The sequence below is a fragment of the Gobio gobio genome (assembly GCF_949357685.1).
Source record: "Gobio gobio genome assembly, chromosome: 4".
Taxonomy (NCBI): Eukaryota; Metazoa; Chordata; class Actinopteri; order Cypriniformes; family Gobionidae; genus Gobio; species Gobio gobio.
In genome coordinates, this window is record NC_137100.1 from 14,945,546 (window position 1) to 14,965,933 (window position 20,388).

A 20,388-nucleotide genomic window follows, 5' to 3' on the forward strand; every position below is an offset into this window, starting at 1 on the left:
TGATTACGACGAAGAACCCTTTTTGGTGCCATATAGAACCTTTTTTTTTCGAGTGTACATAAATCTGAAAATAAGAAAATACAAGAGATAGAAGAGACTTACAGGAGCTTCTGAGCTCCAACTGGGCATGGGCGCTCCCTGGAGAGGCCCGGGTGGTTGCTGTGGGGAACACGGTGAAATAAGTGTTCTCTGTGGGGTCTTGGCAGGAACAGACACTCCCTTTGGGATATTCTGCTGCTCCTGCTCCCACTTTTCCCTCCGCTGCCTAGGGATTCTGAGGCTTGAGGCAGGCACAAGTACTGGGGCATTTTGTAAACGCTGCCTTAGCAGCTCTTTGCTCCGCAGCTCAGGGTTTGGAACATGTCTCCACTCGGAGCTTGTGTCAATAACCGTTGTGCAACAGACAGGCTTTATCTTCAGGAAAGGGACTAACTAAGATCTTGCCTGCCATGGGAGCCAAAGGTGCCCTTAGAGGCTTGTTGGGCATCTGTGCTTCAAAATAGATCTTTTTTTAGATCCTCAGTCAGATGCTCAGAGAATCTGAGTTGTCCACTTTGTTGGGACCCGATGGGAACAGATGGTCCCTGTGGCTTTTTCGGTCTCTGCTTTCTCTGCTGCATCTGAGAAGCCTAAGTTTGGGACCTTCTCAGATGCATCACTGAAGACCAGATATGAGGTGAGGCCCTCCTGTTTGGACCTGGCGGGCACAGGTGCTCCCTGTTTGGACCTGGCGGGCACAGGTGCTCCCTGTGTGGACCTGGCGGACACAGATGTTCCCTGTGTGGACCTGTCAGACACAGATGTTCCCTGTTTGGACCTGGCGGACACGGGTGCTCCCTGTTGCAGCAGCTCAGATCTCAGTGGTTCAGGGATCTTTAGTTTTGGCCTGCAATCTGGTCTGGAATGGGTGCTCCATGTGGGGAGCATGCAAGCACCTTTGAGGTAGCCACATGTGCCCTCTGTAGAGACTTGGCAGGCATGGCAGTTTCTAAAGAGGCCTCTTGCAGATGTTTAATCAGGTACTCAGGGATCCTGAGTTTTCCTCTTTGTTGGGTTTTCAGTGTTTCATCTGAGAAACCTGAGTGCTGGGCTTTGTCAGATGCATCACTGAAGGCCAGGGATGAGGTGAGGCCCCCCTTCTCAGAAATGGCGGGCACAGATGCTCCCTGTTTGGACCTGGCGGGCACAGGTGCTCCCTGTTTGGACCTGGCGGGCACAGGTGCTCCCTGTGTGGACCTGGAAGAAAAGGGTGCTTTGAGGTGAGCTCTAACCCACACCACCCCGCCCCCGCCACCTCAAATTGATTTCTAATCTGTGGGAAACACTGTAGTAACTTGTAGTGTAGCTAACTACTTTTTCAAAAGGGTAGCTTGAATGTAACTTAACTACTTTAATTTACAAGTAAAGATAATCAAGCTACTTTTCTTGTAGCTTGTAAAGCTACGGTTTCAGAGTAGCTTGCCCAGCTCTGTTTTTTTGTTTTTTTTAATGAAAGATTAGCCACAGCAAAAAAGAGTCGCACAACAGACAGAAGAGCAACAGACAGGACAGATCGAACGGCAGACTGGACAGACAGAACAGCAACAGTGTTTTCCTCTTTTTCTTCCCTGTAAAACTATGCTGTAGGTTGATGTATAATCAATTTGTTCTATTCAGACAAAATCATGCCTCTATATATTGCTTTAAGATTGTGTGTGTATATATACATTATATCCTATAGACACACAAAGCATCAGATGCATGAATTTTGTCTTAATAGACAGAATTAATTATATATCAACCTATACTTATCTATCAAAGACAAAAAAGAAAACTACAACAACAAAAACAATACTACTTAAGAGCTTATTTCCACTTTGTTCTTGGCTTATTCTTCATAGGTGACAGGTGTTAGCCTGTTCCAGAGGCTTGCCACCATTGCAAAGATTGTCCTGGTGCTACCCCATTCAAATGCTGATGGGGAGAGAATGTTTTCTGTGGTGAACCACTGATGTGGGTGGGTGTGTATACACTGTAAAAAATAAAAACGGAAAATGTACTGGTAATTTTCTGCCAGAACATTATCCAGTAATTTAACCCTTAAAACACAAACTAATGCAATGTGTAATTCAAAATACAGGTAAAAAACCTGTAAAAAAAAAAACAATACTATATATATATAGCCCTGTTAGCGATTACAGTTTGTAAAGTTTAAATATGGATATTTTTCTTAAACAAGCGCATCACTTTGCTTCAAAAGGCCTTTATTAACCCCCCAGAGCAGTGTGGATTACTTTTAAGATCGACGGATGCACTTTTATGGACTTCAAAACAGAAACATCCATTCACTGTCATTATAAAGCTTGGAAGAGCCAGGACGTTTTTAAATATAACTCTGATTGTATTCATCTGAAAGAAGAATGTCATATACATCTAGGAAAGTTTGAGGGTGAGTAAATCATGGGCTAATTTTCATTTTTGGGTGAATTATCCCTTTAAGTTCTGTTTATTTGTTCATATTTGTAAAACTTTATTATCATTATTTTTTACTGCCTAGCCAATGGGTAACGTTAAAACTATCTGTCAAGGGATGTGGTAACGAACCCTCCATTCCTGTAGATGTCGTCAGTGAGTCACGTAAAGGACGATTGCACAGTAGAAATTGTTACTGCATACAAGCATCATGGCCAAAGCCACTTTAAGGCAAGCAGCCAAGGTTAGCAAAAAAAGCGTACCACCTGCTAACGCTGTGCTACGCAGTGAAATAAACCAGTTGCCGTTTTTTCGAGTGGATGTCTATGGAGGAGAGGCTTCACTACGCAGTATAAACTGCTTTTGTGGGAAAACCGCGTATCATTTAATGAATCGGCTAATCTTCAACATGTTTGCTCTTAAACATTCGTTTTGGATGGGTCTTTTTTTATAGTTTACACCGAAAAAAAAATGCTGGTTTTTAAGAGAAATCACTGACAATTGCGCGACAGGTAGGATTCAGTTTACGGCACTTCTCATTCATTTCTATGGTATCCGCAAACAGTGAGTGACTGTCGCACAACGTCAAGAATGTAATGTGATTGGTTATCAAGGCACACGTGATCCAAGTTGGCCGTTACGCATTCTCCAATGGTAGAGCCACGGACCATCGTATCTCCCAATATTAAGACCATCTCTGTCATGGCAGCGCTCGTACGGAGAGTGTTTGTTGCCCACCTGATAGGAGCGAGAAAGAGCGGGTAAGTGTGTCATGTTATTTTGATTTTTTTTGTGAAAGAATTTAAACTACACCAGACCTTATGCAATAAATACAGACACATGCTGGCTTCATCATTATCCCGTAAAGTCGCTGATTGGCGAACTCGTCAAGACGTTTAAAGTGACGGGTCCTGAGACCCAGTTGATCTCAGAGCCAAGTTACACGAGGTTTTGTTAACTTAATTCAGGCAGAATTCCTTAACTCATGTGCAGGGACATGTTCATTCTTGCCTTAGAAGAACAAGTTTAACGTTAATTATTAGGCCCATTTACTATAACAATACAATATCTGCTGACCGCTTTATGTCTGTAATGTCTATATTAGCTGGACGAATCTTTATTTATTTTCTTAAGTATTGTTTTACCGTTACTGTCAATTTCTAAACGCCGACATTTAGAAGTTCCTCAGAAGTGCACATGTTGGTTATGTGTTTCCTACCAATGGTGTAAACTCTTTTATGTGCAGTTTTCTGCAGAACGGTGGCTTTGGTCTCAGATGGGGTCATCAGCGGTTATTCTCCAAAGGTCAGTCTCACTCCACTCCGCACCACTCACTCAACACCCCTTGATAACAAACACACCTGCTATGTGTTTATTATTATTGGAAACTTGCCAGTGTAAATGCATTACCAACCAAATATACAATTTTCTTTCATTTATTCATCCCCTGTTTCCACAATCACATAACTTGGCTTAGCAAGGTGACATACAAATGCCCCTTAATTAATGTAACATGCTTATTATTACTCAAGACATAATTATACTTGGTGTTAGTTTTTCAAGAGAACTGTCTTTCTCTCCATGCAATGGTGCGCTTGGTGAATTCATTACACAAAAGTTATTTGTGCCTTGCGAGGAGAAAAAACGGACTGCAAACATGGGCAGCAGAGTGTGTAAGGCTTTGCCTTCCACTGGCCACAGACCCGAGACTCGGGTGGAATATTCTCATTCAAACCCCTGACTGTTGCTGCTTCTGAAAGTTGCCCATAACTGCTGGTCTAGAATTAGTTTATGTATTTTTTTTTTTTACCCAGATGAGAGAGGGGGAGACTTGATTTTGTTTAATATTCACTTATGTTGGAATTATTAGAACAATTTAAATTACAGTGGGTTACCATTGTGGAGAAGAGTGGAGCATTTACTGAGGTTGTAGATTGATCCAGCTAATGTCATAACTGCTTTGAGGAAAGAGCTTTAATGCTTAATATTTAAGATGCTGATGTGTGCTATTACTAGCTAAAAGTTTGTCAACTAGCTAGTGCAGTATTAGAACTCAGTTGTGTAACATTAAAGTATATGAAATTGAAGTGGATGAATGAATAGATGAAATTGAATGCTTGAAACATGTCAGGGAGCCATATAAAATTAATTTTGAGATTACTTAATTGGGTCACTTAAAATGTTTTCATTCCATGATCATTCAATACATGAACAAATTATGTTTAACTTAATTGATTCATGTGGGACCGATGTACACAATTAAATGATGTAAATCCAACATACTTTTTTTCAGTGCATACAGGCTATTTTGAACAAATGTGCCTAAATCACATCATAGGCTATACAGTCTCTCAGTTCACACTTTTGGTTCGATTTAAAGCAGACACTGGTGCGATTGCTCTGTTATTGTAGTTAATTTGAATAAGTGTGAACGCTGTCACCCGGACCCTGGTGTTTATCGGGCAATCTGCCTCACCACCCTTCTGTATGGTTCTGAAACATGGACTATCTATTAGGGCTGGGCGATTATGGCTGAAAACTGTATCACGATATAATTGTTGATATGTTTTATGACCTATTTAAAATAAGGACCAGGAGAAAAATGTTTTCCATCTAAACATTTTTATTTTAAACTTAACCTTCCTCTGATTATAATCCCCTCAGTTATAAAGGCAGACATGTCAACACAACCATGGAAAACACTCAAAATACAAACACAAGTCTAAAATCACAATGAACACTAAACAATTATCTCTTAACATTAAGGTGCAGTGCCTCCGTTATTTCTTTGTAACTGTTACCTTTTAGACGCTTTGTCATAAGGCACTGATGCAGAGTACCTCTCCATGTAGTTTCAAAGGCTGAATCTGAAATCGCCCCCAATACCCTTAAATCGGGCACTATTTGAGGGGGCAGCCTTTGTAGTGGGGTCCAAAACTATAGTGGACGTTATTGAGTGCACTCATTCTATCCCACTTTGCACCGCAATAACGAGTGAACAGCCGATGTACACACAGCGGCTGTCCAAATTCGCTCACTTGTTTTCATTCACTCCGTCAAATGGACTAGAGTAGGGAATAGTGATTGAGGGTTTAGGGGGCGATTTCCGATTCAGCCAAAGTCAAGAATAGCACAAAGGCGAGCTCGTCGAGTATAAACACCTCCCCAAACGAACGAGGCGCGCGCTGCGGAGCCAGACGAAAGTATAAACAAGGCTTAAGGTGGTAAAATAAGTATGTGGTATTACCAGTCTTGCAGACGATATTGGTCTGACTACGGTCAGACTTATATAATCCAAAAAACTGCCATACTGGCGAGTAGGGATGGGCATTTCAAGCAAAAATGATATTCGAAGATCGCTGGGAATTATTCGATTTTTATTCGAAAATCGCAACTCCTCCCCCGCATGCACGCATGTACGCATGTATAAGCTACACACATAAACAGAGAGAGAGAGGGAGAGAGACCATTCACACTCTCAATCTGTATGATAACAAACTGTTTAATTCATTAGGGAATAGGCTATATAACCAGCGCATGCATTTTAGCCGATTACAATGTCATTAGTTCAATAACATGCACGTAAGAGATGATAGTGTTGATGATTTAGCTGAGATACGATCGCGAGAGCGAGCCTGCAGTGTATTAGCGCATAGACTGCAATCAGGGCAGCAAATGAATGGCAATTCACCGTCTCCTCAAAAGAGTCTGTTTGCAAGCAGCAAAGCCGCCTTCAAGCGACACACATATGGTAAACCCAAGTGTCGTTTACTTAGCTGCACATAATAGCACCAAATTAATTGAAAAAAGCCCAATATATTGACCCGCGTTCTGTTTTCTATCACGCCCGTGCACGTTTGTGATGCAAACGCACCAGGGTTCAAGTTGAGTGTGAAACCAGACCAACACTGCGGAGGCGGAGGGAACAATCAGACTCGGACCGCAGCAAACGTGTCCAGTATGAAACACCCTGAGAGCGGACTGGCAGCTTTTAGGAGCGTTATTGGCAGCGCCTCTGGTTACATGAACGCGTCAGCACCACATCAGCACCGACAACATGGGGATTTTTTTTGGACGATAATCGCACATACTATTCGATATTCTATAATTAAATAACTAATCGAATATTCGAAAATCGCGACCCATCCCTACTGGCGAGTTGACTTGTTTTCCTGTTTTATCAACATTTCCTGGCTCGCTGCGGCACTCATTTTCCACTTATCCCTCCACGCTGGTTCTGTTTACTGAAGAATTAATCCAACAGGAGACAACAATAACCAAACTTGATACAGTTACATTATTGGCTGTTAGCCTTTCACTCCCTGCGTTGCTTGGTTACCAGAGAGTGAGTGCCTTTGTTCTTGCAACCAAACTTGCTTCGCTCTTCCGACGAATATAAAATAAAAAAATGATCGAACACAATTTTTATTTATATAGATTACGTGTCTATCACGATACATATCGTTTTATCGCCCAGCCCTACCATCTATGCTAGACATCTGAAAATGTTGGAATCTTTCCACATTAGATGCCTGCAGCCCATCCTCAAAGTGACATGGCAAGATCGACTGCCACATATTGAGTTAATGAGAAAAGCTAACTGTTGGAGTATAGAAGCAACCTTAATGCTCTACCAACTTAGATGGCTTGGTCTTGTTGTGCCATACTGCCATCAAGTTGCTTTACACGTAAGGTACTGTACGGTCAATTACATCTTGGCTGCCGTTTTGCAGGAGGCCAAAAAATGAGACTAAAAGACCAACTATATCCCACACTTCTTAAGAAGGGCTTTAAGCCCACATCCCTGGAAAGTAGCGCCATGAACCGCACACTCTGGCGGCAACTCTGTCAGAATGGAGTACAAAGCTATGAAGACCGGAGAACTGATCTTCGCCCCAAGACAAATCTGGATACATTTTTATATGCCCTGTCTGTAAAAGACAGTGTGCTTCCCGCATCGGACTATACAGTCATCAAAGAACCCCCAAATCATAGAATCATAGAAGAAGTCATCATCGGACGACGATGGACTACCCAGAGAGGTGTGCACCAAACAAGCGGACCAAGACCGCTGAAAAGATGGGACTTGGTCTGCTTACAAACAAACTCTGGTGCAGGGCTATGTTTGTGTGTGTGAGACGGGGGGATTCCTGCCACTGTTTTGACTCCAAGACCTTTTTATTTATATAGCACTTTATACAATACAGATCCTTTCAAAGTAGCTTTATAGTGATAACCGGAAAATTATGCATTTTGGCTGTTGTTCAGCTGTCAGTTCAGTGTTGATTTCAGTTCTATTGTGAAGATAATCAATTATTAAATTCATAATTCATTTCATCTATAAATTAGTGCTGCAGTAAAATTATGTCCCGCTCGATTCTGTTCACATACAACAGCGTCAGTACAGCCAGATCAAAATATTGTTGAATAATCAGTGTCCCCAGCTAAGCAGGCCAGAGGAAACGGTGGCAAACAACCCAAACTTCATCAGCTGACAGAATGGGGAGAGAACTTTGGGAGAAACCAGGCTCAGTAAGGGGGCAATTCTCTTCTGGCCAACGAACAAACAAAGATTAAGATTATGGTTCAGGCTGCAACACAAGTCAGAATTCAGATCGGGATCAGTAGTATTCAAATATTCATCCGATTCTTTTTGCTAGAAGATTGGATTCATCACACCGGTATGGAGCTGAAACTGGCCATAGGGTCTGTGCGAGGGGTGTTCAGGGGAAAAAACTGGACTGCTGTCAAATAAAAATTAAAAATTAAGAAAAAATAATCAAACTACAAGCAACAGCACATACAATAGAGCAAATATACAAATAAAATAAACAGTGCTTTTCAGGTTATGTAGGTATCTTAACCGTAGTTTTCAGGTACAGAAATTGAATAAAGTTCAATAACATTGCATAAAATCTTCACTGTATAAATTAAATAAAGTTGAATCATTATTAAAGTTACAGAAGCTATTCAGTCAAGAGCAGTCTTTTGTTGTTTGATTTACATTAAAAACACAGACAGCAGGAATATTAGCCTGCGGTCACTTTAAGAACTAATGCACTGATCCAGGACACTGATACTGAACATGTTGTCTTTCTCAACTGTTTATGTTCACTTAAGACATAACCTACTATATTTGCTAGGATGAATTTGTCCATTCAAGCGCAAGACTTGAAAGAGAACTCAATGTTTGTGAGCTTTCAGAGACACGGCTTTCCATGTTGCGTGCTTCAGATGAGTGCACACACACATTCTCTCAAGTTCTCTTTTGCGTCGTCTTGCGCTTGAATGTTTAAATTGGCATGGCTTAAATGAGTTTAGTTTAAACACCGATAGCAACGTTTGCTGTTCAGGTCTCACCTGCGCTCGTGCACTATCAACACCCGGGTGATGACGGCGTAAATGACTGGTCATATTAGAGCAAACGGCACTCGCATTGAACAAGGCTTACAAAGAGAGACTGTTCTGTACATGTTTTTTTTTTAATCATTGCTGTTGTAACGTATTGGGAAACCAGAATGCGTATCCATCAGCAGAAATGTACATTAGCCGAAGTCTGTCTGTTTTATGTGTATATTTCAACAGACAATATTATAGGTGCTTCGTCAAATTTAAAATGAACCATGGTGCTAGTTACACCCCTAGTCTGTGCTGAGGTCCTGTCTGGTTCTCGTGGTCTTTGCTGAGGATCTGTGCCGATGGCTGTCATGTCAACGAGGCCTTCACTGGGGAACGAGGTGGACTGTGGCAAAAAAGTGGCCCTGGACTTTCTGGCACAAAGCGGCCCATCACACCCAGTCTGCAATACACCACCAGCACCTTATGCACAGAACAATTTTAACACAACATAAAAATATAAATGTTATTTATACAGAAACCTTTATGAATGCTATTCATTTTTTTTTTATTGAAATGCTTAAATACGTTAATGAATGACTGGCATACTAGTTTACGTTACTATTTGTCTTTCCTGGTGCACAGGGCAAAATAGTAAACAATTTTGAAAATATTTACACATCTCTATTCCATACAGGGAAGTTAAACATTCCAAAAATGTTTTATACATCAGTCCATATAACACAATGCTCTGGTATGGTCTAGAAGACTTAAGGCCCGGGTATACTTCATTTTCCGCTCTGTTAGAAGTGTAGAATGTGGGTTTTTTTATGGTGCGCTTCTAGTTATAGTATTTGTCCCTTTTAGGAGCTTGACATCTGTCATTTTTGGAATAGAGCTTCAATTGTGGTAGAGTGTTAAAATGAGTGTTTATGAAAAATACAGCATCTTAGACTGATTTCTGAAGGATCATGTGACATGATGCTGAAAATTCAGCTTTGATCACAGGAATAAATAACAGTTTATATATTCACATAGAAAATGGCTATTTTGAAATTGTATTATTTTATAATATTTGTGTTTTACTGTATTTTTGATCAAATAAATTCAGCCGCCTCCTTTCAAAAACATTTTAAAGTCTCATTTCAAGCTTTTGATTGCACACTGTGTAAAAAAATGCATGTGAACTAATTATCAAATTATTTATTTATTTTGGTAGCTAAATGACAGTTAAATTGCCAGTTTTACTATTGTTTAGTTTATGCTTGAGTGATATTTTGAGTTTTATTAATTTTCAAATGATTGTGAGATTACTGAAGAGCCTAGAAACAGATACACGAACATTCACTCTTACTGTACGTACTTTACATTTAAAATCGGAGGAATTCGAAAAGGTCCCAAGTAGTTTACATCCCTGGAAATTAATGTCTGTCATTTTAAATTTGATTTTATTTATCATAAACAGTCGGCAATCATTGTTGTATTTTCTTGTCATGTTTAGCTGCTTATCTTAATATCTCAAATGTTTACATGGACGAGCGCCTTTAGCTCTAAATAGATTAGAGTTTTTGCCTGAAGTGGGCCGCACGAGCAATTCGTCTGGGCTTACGGAAGGATATAGGCTACTGAATTATAGTAAATTTACTTCTTCTCATATATTTTCATAGCAACAGGCCGGCTCCCGGGGCTCCATATGCCCAGTCCACCCCTACCTGACATTCAGGGCTACGTTGTTGTCAAGAAAGGGAGAATTGAACCTGTAATGAAAAAGAGAATCAGAAAGTAGTATTATGTATAGTCACCTTTTATTTATATAGCTTTTTACAATGCCGATTGTTTCAAAGCAGCTTCACAGTGTTAGACAGGAAAATAACAGAATTTGATTCGGCTGTACAGCCGCTCTGGAGAAAACGGTGATGTTATCCAGCTCATTTCAATTGTCATTTAGTGACAATGTGGGCAGATCAGTAATTAAGTTGAAAATGTATTTGAATATTTAGTTGAAAACTTAGTGTCCCCAACTGAGCTGGCCAAGCCAAGGGCGACAGTGGCAAGGAACCAAAACTCCTTCAGGTGGCATAATGGAGAAAAATAAACCTTGGGAGAAACTAGGCTCAGTTGGGGTGCCAGTTCTCCTCTGGCCATCATGCCGTGTCGGTGAGGCAATTATTAGATCGGGATATTCGAAAGATCGGAGTCATCACGCCGGAGATGGGCTTATTGAGGATGTCGTGTTGGTGAGGCAATTTATTAGATAGGCATATTCGAAAAGATCGGAGTCAAACTGACAGAGTGTGTCTGCTTCCTGAACAATGCTAGGAAGACTGTTCCAGAGTTTAGGTGCTAAATAGGAAAAGGATCGACCGCCTGCAGTTGAGTTTGATTTTCTAGGTATAATCAACTGCCCAGAATTTTGAGACCGCAATAGACGTGATGGGGTATAATGTGTTAAGAGCTCACTCAAGTACTGTGGAGCAAATCCATTTAGTGCTTTGTAAGTAATAAGCAAGATTTTAAAATGCATGCAATGTTTAATAGGGAGCTAGTGCAGTGTTGACAAAACAGGGCTAATATGATCATACTTCCTGTTTAAGAACTTGAGTTGCTGTGTTTTGGACCAGCTGCAGTTTATTTATTAAGCGAGCAGGGCAACAACCCAGTAGAGCATTACAATAATCTGTCCTTGAGGTCATGAACACATGAACTAAATGTCCAGCATTTTGCATTGAAAGCATGTGCTGTAATTTAGATCTATTTAGTTTAGATGGTGAAAGAGGGGATTCAATTAGGGACAAGTGTCAGGATGAATTGAGAATGATAATTATACGTTTAGGTGTAAATCCAGTTGTTCTGACAAAAGTTTAATTAATAGGGGAGGTCAAATTTGCAAAAAGTCTTAAGGATGGAGCTTTAATGTTATTGTGTACTAGTGAGAAGCAGTAACAGAAAGCAATGAGTATAAAAATATGCAAACAGAAAGTTGCGGAATTGTAGGGCAAAGATTGTGGATGAGAGGAGTAATTACATGAGATCCTTTAGGAATAACAATGGAGGAGGTAACAAGAATTTTGGAGGTAAGATAGTGGAATCAAGCTTGGATGAGGAGTTCTGCCACAATGACTCAAATTAGGATTGATTATTTTCCCTGTTAGATCTTATGTAGAAACTCTGCTGCGACATTACAATTTTCAGAGATACGGCCATACCGCTACAGTATGCAAATCAAAGAAGAGATACGCATTTTGCGGGGGAGAGCATGAATCTGGGAAATGTGGAGAGGGTACAGAAGTAAAATGCTGCAATTTTGTGGTGGAAATAATAGTGTGGCATACGGTGGCTGTGATAAAAAAGAGAAAGGGAGAGTAGAACCTGCAGTGACAGAAGTCATATAAGCGATAAAAGAATAAAACAAGATTTGTTGATTGTTAGTATGGGACCTGATGTAATATGTATCCAAGAATCATGGTTAAACCCCAAAATTGATTTTGTTTTAAAAGGTTACATAAATGTGAGAAGAGATAAAAACAGTGGCAAAGGTGGTGGGCGTATCACGTTTATTAAAGCAGAATTGCCATATAAAGTGGTGGGTAAAGGCAGAATATTGGAATATGTAGTAGTCAAAGTATGAGCAGGAATCAATAGTTATGTAATAATAAACTTCTATAATCCATGTACAAGATTGGTGTTGAGTGACTTAGAAATTATTGAGGGCATAAACGAAGAGAGTAATTTGGTGTGGGGATTTTAATGCATATAGCACTTTATGGGGAGGAGCAATGAATGATGCTAATGGGATGGTTCTGATGAAAATCTAATTCAGGGCTATTCAGTTGGCGGCCTGACAATTATCTCCATCTGGCCCGAGAGCACACCCACCCACATCCCTCCCCCTCTTCTCCTGGCGATGCGGCTAAGGCCCTGTCCCAAATGGCACACTTCATATTCACTTGCGGTCTTGTGAACTTACAATAGCTGCTGTGTGCACATGTCCGTTTAGTCCAGGAGACCGTAGGGTGTCCCATTTGTCGTTTTAGGTTTCACAAGGGTGCTTGTGGTCGATATGCTCACTTGATGCAGTGAAACGGCTGTCACTGAATCATCTGAAGCAGTTTCTCAGTAAAACAAACGGACCATATCGAGAGAACAAGTAGCAATGTTTTCATTTGTTTCACTAGTTTGAACTACGCAGCACGGCCCAGTGAATAACCGAACGCAAGCTCAAAAGAGTTGAAAAAAACCACAAATCACTTGATAATTGAACTAGTTTTAAATCTGATGAAACGGCCTCAACATGCCCAACAAGACTGACAAGGAAAACAGGAGAAACATTGTGCCATGAATGTTAGAATACTTTTAAATCACCAAATCACCACCCATACAAACATTTATCATGAATGTACTCACTGTAAAAAAAAATCAGGTCTCCAATTGAACATTTTCTAGTGAGCGATCACATCTAAAATTTTCAGTTGGCCAAATTGAATTTCTTGAATTTTAATTGAATTCGATTGTATCAATTCACAGAAATTCAATTTGGCCAACTGAAAATTTTAGATGTGATCGCTCACTAGAAAATTTTCAATTGGAGACCTGATTTGTTTTTTTTACAGTGCTGTAGTAACACTGACCGTATTTTCCATGGTTTGGGGCAGAAATGTGGAATATTTAATTTGAATATTATAGTAATTTATGTTCTATTAGATTTATTAGGTGGGTATGGGAATATAATACATTTATAAAAGATATACAATTATGGCAGTTCCTTTCTGAAGGTTTAGGCTTCTGTTATTTTTAACATATAGATTTATAGATACCTTAATATCATTTAACAGTAGTAGTGAGTAGCCATGCATACCTTTTAAAAAATGTTTTATTTTTTTTTATTTTTTTTTACTTGTGGTTACGTAGTCAGTTGCTTTGTCAGAATATTAAATAAAATAATTCTTACCAATAGCCATGAGCTTGAATAATTCACACATACATGGCTGTAAATTATCATGTTTTTATTTATTATGGTCTTATATAGCACGTCCACCAACCCAAACCCGCCCGGCTCTCAAATGAAGAAAAATGTAATGACCCTGGCCTAATGGATCTAAATAATTTGGTGTGTATCAATGATGGCGATTATATGTGGGTAGTGCTAGCGTGCTTGAGACAAGGGTTTGATCAAGTTGGTACTTGATCTATTGTCTTAAGCACGCTAGGTGGAGTAATAAAGGAAGGTAGTGATTAATTTCCCAATAGCTAGTTCAATAATAAGTGCAAGTAGAATAAGAAAGTTGAACCATGGAAGTACTGGCAAATGGTTATTTGAGAAGGCAAACTGGTGGGAATTTCTAATTGAGTCAACTAGTGATTAATAAAGAAAGTGACATTGATAGAATACATTCACATATTGTGCCAGTAATACAAAATGTGTCATCAAAATGTATTCCAAGAAGTAAAGGGAAGAGGGAGGAGTAGATGTTCCTTTGTGTAATGAGGAATGTAATATAGTGATACAAGAGAAAAGGAAGTACTGAAGCCTTTGATAAATTATAAGGGAAGGTAAAAAATATATATTTTATACATTTCTGTGGTAATATAGGTAAAAGTACTCCAATACAAGATGTCTGGAACCTGATTAAAAAGAGTGGAAAATGAGTGGAATAAGGAAATAATTCTGGTATCCAGTATAAAGTATGGGTGAAGAAATGTCAATAAGTGATGATGGAAAAGCTGAAATGTTTCAATGGGCATTCACTAGTATTAATAGCTCAGATAATCTAACAAATGAAAGGAAAGGGTGAAGGAATAAGATAGAATAACATCCAAATCTGTGCTATATGTTCTTTTCTCTTATCCAGAATTAAAGAGGACTGAAATCAATGAAGTCATCAGCACCAGGTCATGACAATATGTTAAAACATCTTAGTGTAAAATGCTTGGAGAGTGATTCAAGAAAATTTCAATACGATTTGGAGTGAGGGTAAATTACCGAATAGCTGGTAAGAGGCGTTAATTAATAATTCCAGTAAGGAAGCCAGGAAAGGATCCAAGCAGTCCATTGAATTATTATAGACCTATAGCTTTGACGGCAAATTAATGGAAAGGATGATTGTAAATCAACTTATGTATTACTTTTGCTGAGTGTCAGTGGTTTTAGAATGTTGAATGTTGGTAACCGAACAGTTGAACCCCACTGATTTCCATAGAACCCCCCGCCCCATACTATGGAAGTCAATGGGGTCCATCAACTGACATTCTTCAAAATATCATCTTTTGTGTTCAGCAGAAGGAAATTCGTACAGGTTTGGAACAAGGGTGAGGAATGATAACAGAATTATTTTTGGGTGAACTATCCCTTTAAGAATAAATATGGAGAGTAATACCCAGTTATTTACGAATGCAGAAGGATCCAGAGAAATGGCAAGTCTGTATTGGTGTTCAGGGGGGGGGGGGCTACTTGCTATAATGATTACGTTACATAAAAAGTATGTTATGAGACTAAAACATACAATTATTTGTTCTGACTCAAGTGTAGCATTAAGTATAGATGCTCAACATTCAGAAACCAAACAGGACATAATGCTAGAAAAAATCCTGAAATCCAGGATATGAAAGTTCAGTTTTTGTGTCCCTGGCCAGCCCATATTGGTGTTGTAGGGAATGAGGAAGCAGATTGTTCGGCGAAACAGAACATGGGAAATCAATATATTGAAATGAAGATCGTGTAGCAAATCAGAGATTAAATCAATAATCAAGAAACAAATGCTTTGTATGTGGCGAAAGGGAAGCATCTGTACTCCATACAACCGCAAGTGGGAAGTTTAAGAATTTCAGGGAAAGGAAAGAAAGTGTAATTTCCAGACTTGGAATAGGCCATACAGGGTTAAATAATACTATGTATATAATATCAAAACACCTGACAGGTTTGTGTGATTGATGTGGAACTAGAGAAACAGTAGAACAAGTAATTATCCATTATGAATCTGTTATTCTTTATAACCTCCATTAAACATTGCCTGTAATTGCTTAGAAGCTTATGTATCTATACTGCAATCTTGGTCAATTCCTTGCTTAACCAAAAGATTATCGGTGATCTGGAAGCTTTTTTTTCACATTACCACTGCTTTCTTCAAATTCCAGTGTGGTCCTATCACTCCATAAAACATTCTTCCAGAACTCCACAGGTCTATCCAAATGAATCTTAGCATGTTCAATTCGCCCCTTTTTTTGTTCCTTTTTTTTCTTCTTGGTTAAGAGTGGCATTCAGCAAGATGAAAGCCATGCTTTTCTAGTGTTCTTCTTATGCTCTGCATTGAAATGTTTTTTCCTCCTTTCATCAAGGCAAGTCTTTGGAAGTTGCTCAGTTGCTCTGATCATTTTGTTCCTGTTAAAGGGCACCTATTATGCAAAATTCACTTTTACATGGTGTTTGAACATAAATGTGTGTTGGCAGTGTGTGCACTAAACTGTTAAAAATCTTTAGAAAAGCCTACATTTTTGTAAATGTATTACACTCTCCGGGGGTTGAATAATTTTGATGTGGATCCATATAGGCTACACTTATATATAAAAATACATAAAAATAATAAGTATAAATAAAATATATGATCAACATTTGTAAATGAGTAGTCTTCTATATCACCTCATAGCTGATTGGCTTCATTCATGGCTTATTACTCTTTAACAAAGACTATTTTAAAATCCCTATTGGAAAATGAATGGAAGAAATGCTTCCGGAACCAACGCCACTGAAAAGGGAGCCATTAGGTGGCACTGTTACCTTCACTCTCACTCTCATTCTCACACACTCACACTTTACTATTTTATTTCAGTGAATGTTTATTTTATTTCAATTAAAAATATATATTTATGATTTTAAACCTGGTACCTGGCCAGTTAGGCAATGCTTTGGCTGTAAAGTCCCCAGGAGTAATTTTGCTTGAACAATTTTATTTTCTTCAGAATATTTGCAATTGACCTCCTAAATGAACTGTCATAAACGCCTAATGAATATATTTAATGATGATGATGTATTTTTGTTTTGTAGTTATTCACTAATGTTCAAAGTTTTGGAGTTGGCTTGATTTAAGTCTTGTATGATGCATTTATTTGTTTAAAAAAATAAAGTAAATATTGTGTAACTGTAATATTGTGAAATATTATTAGTTTAAAATAACTTATTTGTGTTCAAATTTTATTTGAATATGTAAATTATTCCTGTGATACATTTTAGTATCATTAGCCAATTTAGCCTACTTCAGTCTTCAGTCACATCATCAGCTGATTTGCTGCTCAAGAAAGATTTCTTATTATTATCAATGTTAAAAACAGTTGTGCTGCTTAATATTTTTGTTGAATCAATTTCCAGGGGACTTTGATGAATAGAAAGTTCAAAAGAATATTGTGTAACATTGGAAATGTCAATGTTTCTTTGCTGAATAAAAGTATTACTTTCCCTTGTATTAGGTTTTCCTGCACTACAGGCCCGTGTACGGCCTCTTCCGCTTCTTATAGCTACAGGCGGGGGCTATGCAGGATACGACCAATATGGGCGATACAAAGATCGGCAGCTGGAAAAGCTTGGGATTGAAGTGCCACCACGGATTGCCAATGGAGTTCAGGTAAGATTTAACTCAGAGCTCATTATTCATTGTGTGTAAAATTCACAAATAAAAATGGTCATTGCCGTTGCATATGTGTTGTCTTCCATTTCCATAACCCATTTCCCACATTCTAATTTCGGCAAAGGATTGTGTGTGCCATTATTATGCAAAGCTTTCAAGTTTATTGAAACTGAAATATGATGCCAAATCAATCAAAATTCATTCAACCATGAAGCCATTTTTCTCAGTTTTTGTGCTGGTGTAGTTAAGTTGGGACACTGATGGAAAACGGTGTTAAATGTCTTCAATGTCTCTGGATACTGAGAAACACTATGTTCAAAAGTGTGTGTGTGTGCTTTTGGAATTTTGGCTGTGTTTGCAGTTTTTTTAGATAATAAATATCAGGGCTAAAGGCGTACCAGGGTAAACGGTGCATTTTACTTTATTCTCCTTTTAAACCACTAGATTCAGCTCAACACTTTTCTTAAAGTCCCCCTGAAGTCAATAATTTTGTCCCTGCAAAGGCAAATCTGAGATTTGTTTCTAAACACATTATAAATGTTAGAAATGTATTGCTGAAACATGTTACAAAAACTCTGAACAGTGCAGTACTGAATTGTGGAGTTAGATCGTTAAACAGTTTTTCACCATTTCTGTGTTCAGGATTTTTTTGGGCGGGGCTAAAACGGTGGCACGATGACGCACGAGCCACTGAGCATTTGGCCCCTCCCCTAACACAATAATAACTAGAGCACATTCGCATCAGTTCAACCCTCTCAATTGCGAGTTACTGTCAGTCTAATACAGCCTACAGTTTGCTAGCTAGTTATTCCTTCGTCACGTAAATGCATATTACCTGGTTGCGAAAACTTACAAAACGGTTCTGTGTCCTTATTTACATTTCTGAAAAACGATATCACTAATTCTGTGAAGAGCCACCTTGATGGAGAGCTGAGGATCACCACCAACACCTGCCTCTGCAGTCATCATTTCACACTGGATAGTTTTTTTTTAAAACTTTCATCGGAGACAACTGCGATTCACTGATAATCTGCTGCATAATGGGGCAGAACCGACCTTCAAGGCCCGGCCTTCATCCTCCCATCCCGCTGACAACTGGTGCCATCGTCGGCAGTACATGGCCACCAATGAGTGCAAGTTGTCTTATGGCTTACAGCAGCTTTCCCACGAGTGGGCGTGGTTTCAGCGCAGACAGCGGACACACCCCCAGCGTTTGAGAGCAGAGAATGCCGCTTATTTTTCCAAGATTTTGATAAGCTATTTACATGTTTTTTTTTAAATCATTCAAATTTGCCTGGGTGGTTAATAACACATTTTTCTGTGGTGTGACAAACCAAGAACACGTTTAATTTTGACTTTACATGAACTCCTCTTTGATCACCAAAATTACATATTTAAATGTTTTTTTTCCTGTGGAAAAAAAAAAAAATCTTCATGCCATAAAATAGCTTGAATGTAACTCTACGCCCTTGCTTCATTTGGCATTTGTGGATTCATGAAAATGCAAATTAGACCTGCCCCCACTCACTCGCACAAGCTCAGAAATGCAGTCAGCCAACTTACTGAGGTAAACGCTGCACAATGGCGCTCTTTACAATGTCGGACACATAACTGTAATTAATATGATTAGCTTTTTGCTAGAAAATACTCAACAATGGTGTTGACTTATTAATTTGCACATGGTTTGTTTTAAAGCATATAAAACCACCACATAGACATATAAACAATATTTAAAAACTTGATTTTCACAACAGGGGGACTTTAAAAACTGCGTTTGACTATTCATGTGAAATGACACTAATCCCAATTCATGGGATTACACTATTCAAACAGTCCACGCTGTTTGTGGACAGCAACACAAAGTTGATTCTGTGCTATTTTGATCTAATATTTAATGTTTTTAAAATGTTGTAGATTTATGTAGCAAAGGAGAGGTGATAAAATGGACTATATAAAGTCTTGTTAATGTTTTGTTCAAGGTAATTAAAGGCACAATATGTATATTTTTTTTTAGATTAAAATATAAAAAAAAAACACTAGAACAATGTTTTATTTTGTTGACTTGTGTAATTTATCCCAAATGTTTCCAGATAATTTTAACCAGGACATGGTCCATGTGTCGCCTATTAATGACATCATACCCAAGTTACCCTCGATTTCTGGTTTTATTTTGTAGAAGCCATGGAAACACCAAAGACACTTTAAAGGGGTCATTACACACACAGTTTCTGCCAATCTCCTGTTAATGTTGAGTATATATAGAGTAGTATTGCATCCTTCATATCTCAGAGTCTTCTATCTCAGATGTTTATAAAAGACAGATGCGCTGTACTGATTCTTTCCGAAAACAGCTGAACTTGTGAAGGCGTGCAGTTGGTGGAGCTGAAGAGTCACTCACAAGCGCACACACACCTATGACACAGACCCACACACAATATATCATGGCATTATCCCTGGAAAACTTTCGATTAACGTTCGTGTTGTTTACATTACATTACACTTACGCACCGATTGCCATGCAGTTACACTCACTGCCTGCGGTTTCGACTCATGACTGAGAACAAACAAACACACTTGCACCGTTACTGCTCCAGGAAAACAAACTGCATCCACTGTTTCCTTAACACTGGGTTCTTTGGGAAGCTGAACAAGGTTCTTTCCCTCACAACCAAAAACACACTTGGTGACATTGTTGATTTCGTGGTCTGATTGACAGTGCTGCCGATGGCTCCCGTAACCTGAGCGCTCATCCGGAAGAAGTGCCCATACAAGGAATTCCAACTTTTTTGACATAATACATGGCCATAGTCGAAAAAACTATCCCCCCACCCACCCCTTAAAATTTTATGTGTTTTATTAGACTGGTGAGCAACTGTTTGGATGCATACATTGACAAAAAAACTAATCATTGTTCTTTAGCTCAAGATGGTTATTGTTATTGCTTGCATCTCGTTTACTTGATTTATCCCCAAGTACGATGTTTTAC

The 20,388-nt window shown here is 38.9% G+C and overlaps 1 protein-coding gene across 3 annotated transcripts in view; it reads left to right on the plus strand.

Annotated features, from left to right (window-relative positions):
• Nucleotides 1–2,631: 2,631 nt before the first annotated feature.
• pisd (phosphatidylserine decarboxylase) overlaps nucleotides 2,632–20,388 on the plus strand; it is a 50,552-nt gene continuing 32,795 nt past the window's right edge. The window contains exons 1-4 of one of the 3 annotated variants that reach the window (XM_079814853.1): nucleotides 2,711–2,963; nucleotides 3,066–3,212; nucleotides 3,698–3,756; nucleotides 17,245–17,399. In XM_079814853.1, coding sequence (XP_079670979.1) covers nucleotides 3,103–3,212; nucleotides 3,698–3,756; nucleotides 17,245–17,399 — 324 coding nt within the window. In that variant the 5' untranslated portion in view covers nucleotides 2,711–2,963; nucleotides 3,066–3,102. Of the gene's footprint in view, nucleotides 3,213–3,697; nucleotides 3,757–17,244; nucleotides 17,400–20,388 lie in introns of all 3 variants that reach the window. The other 2 variants (XM_079814852.1, XM_079814854.1) reach the window with 2 other exon arrangements.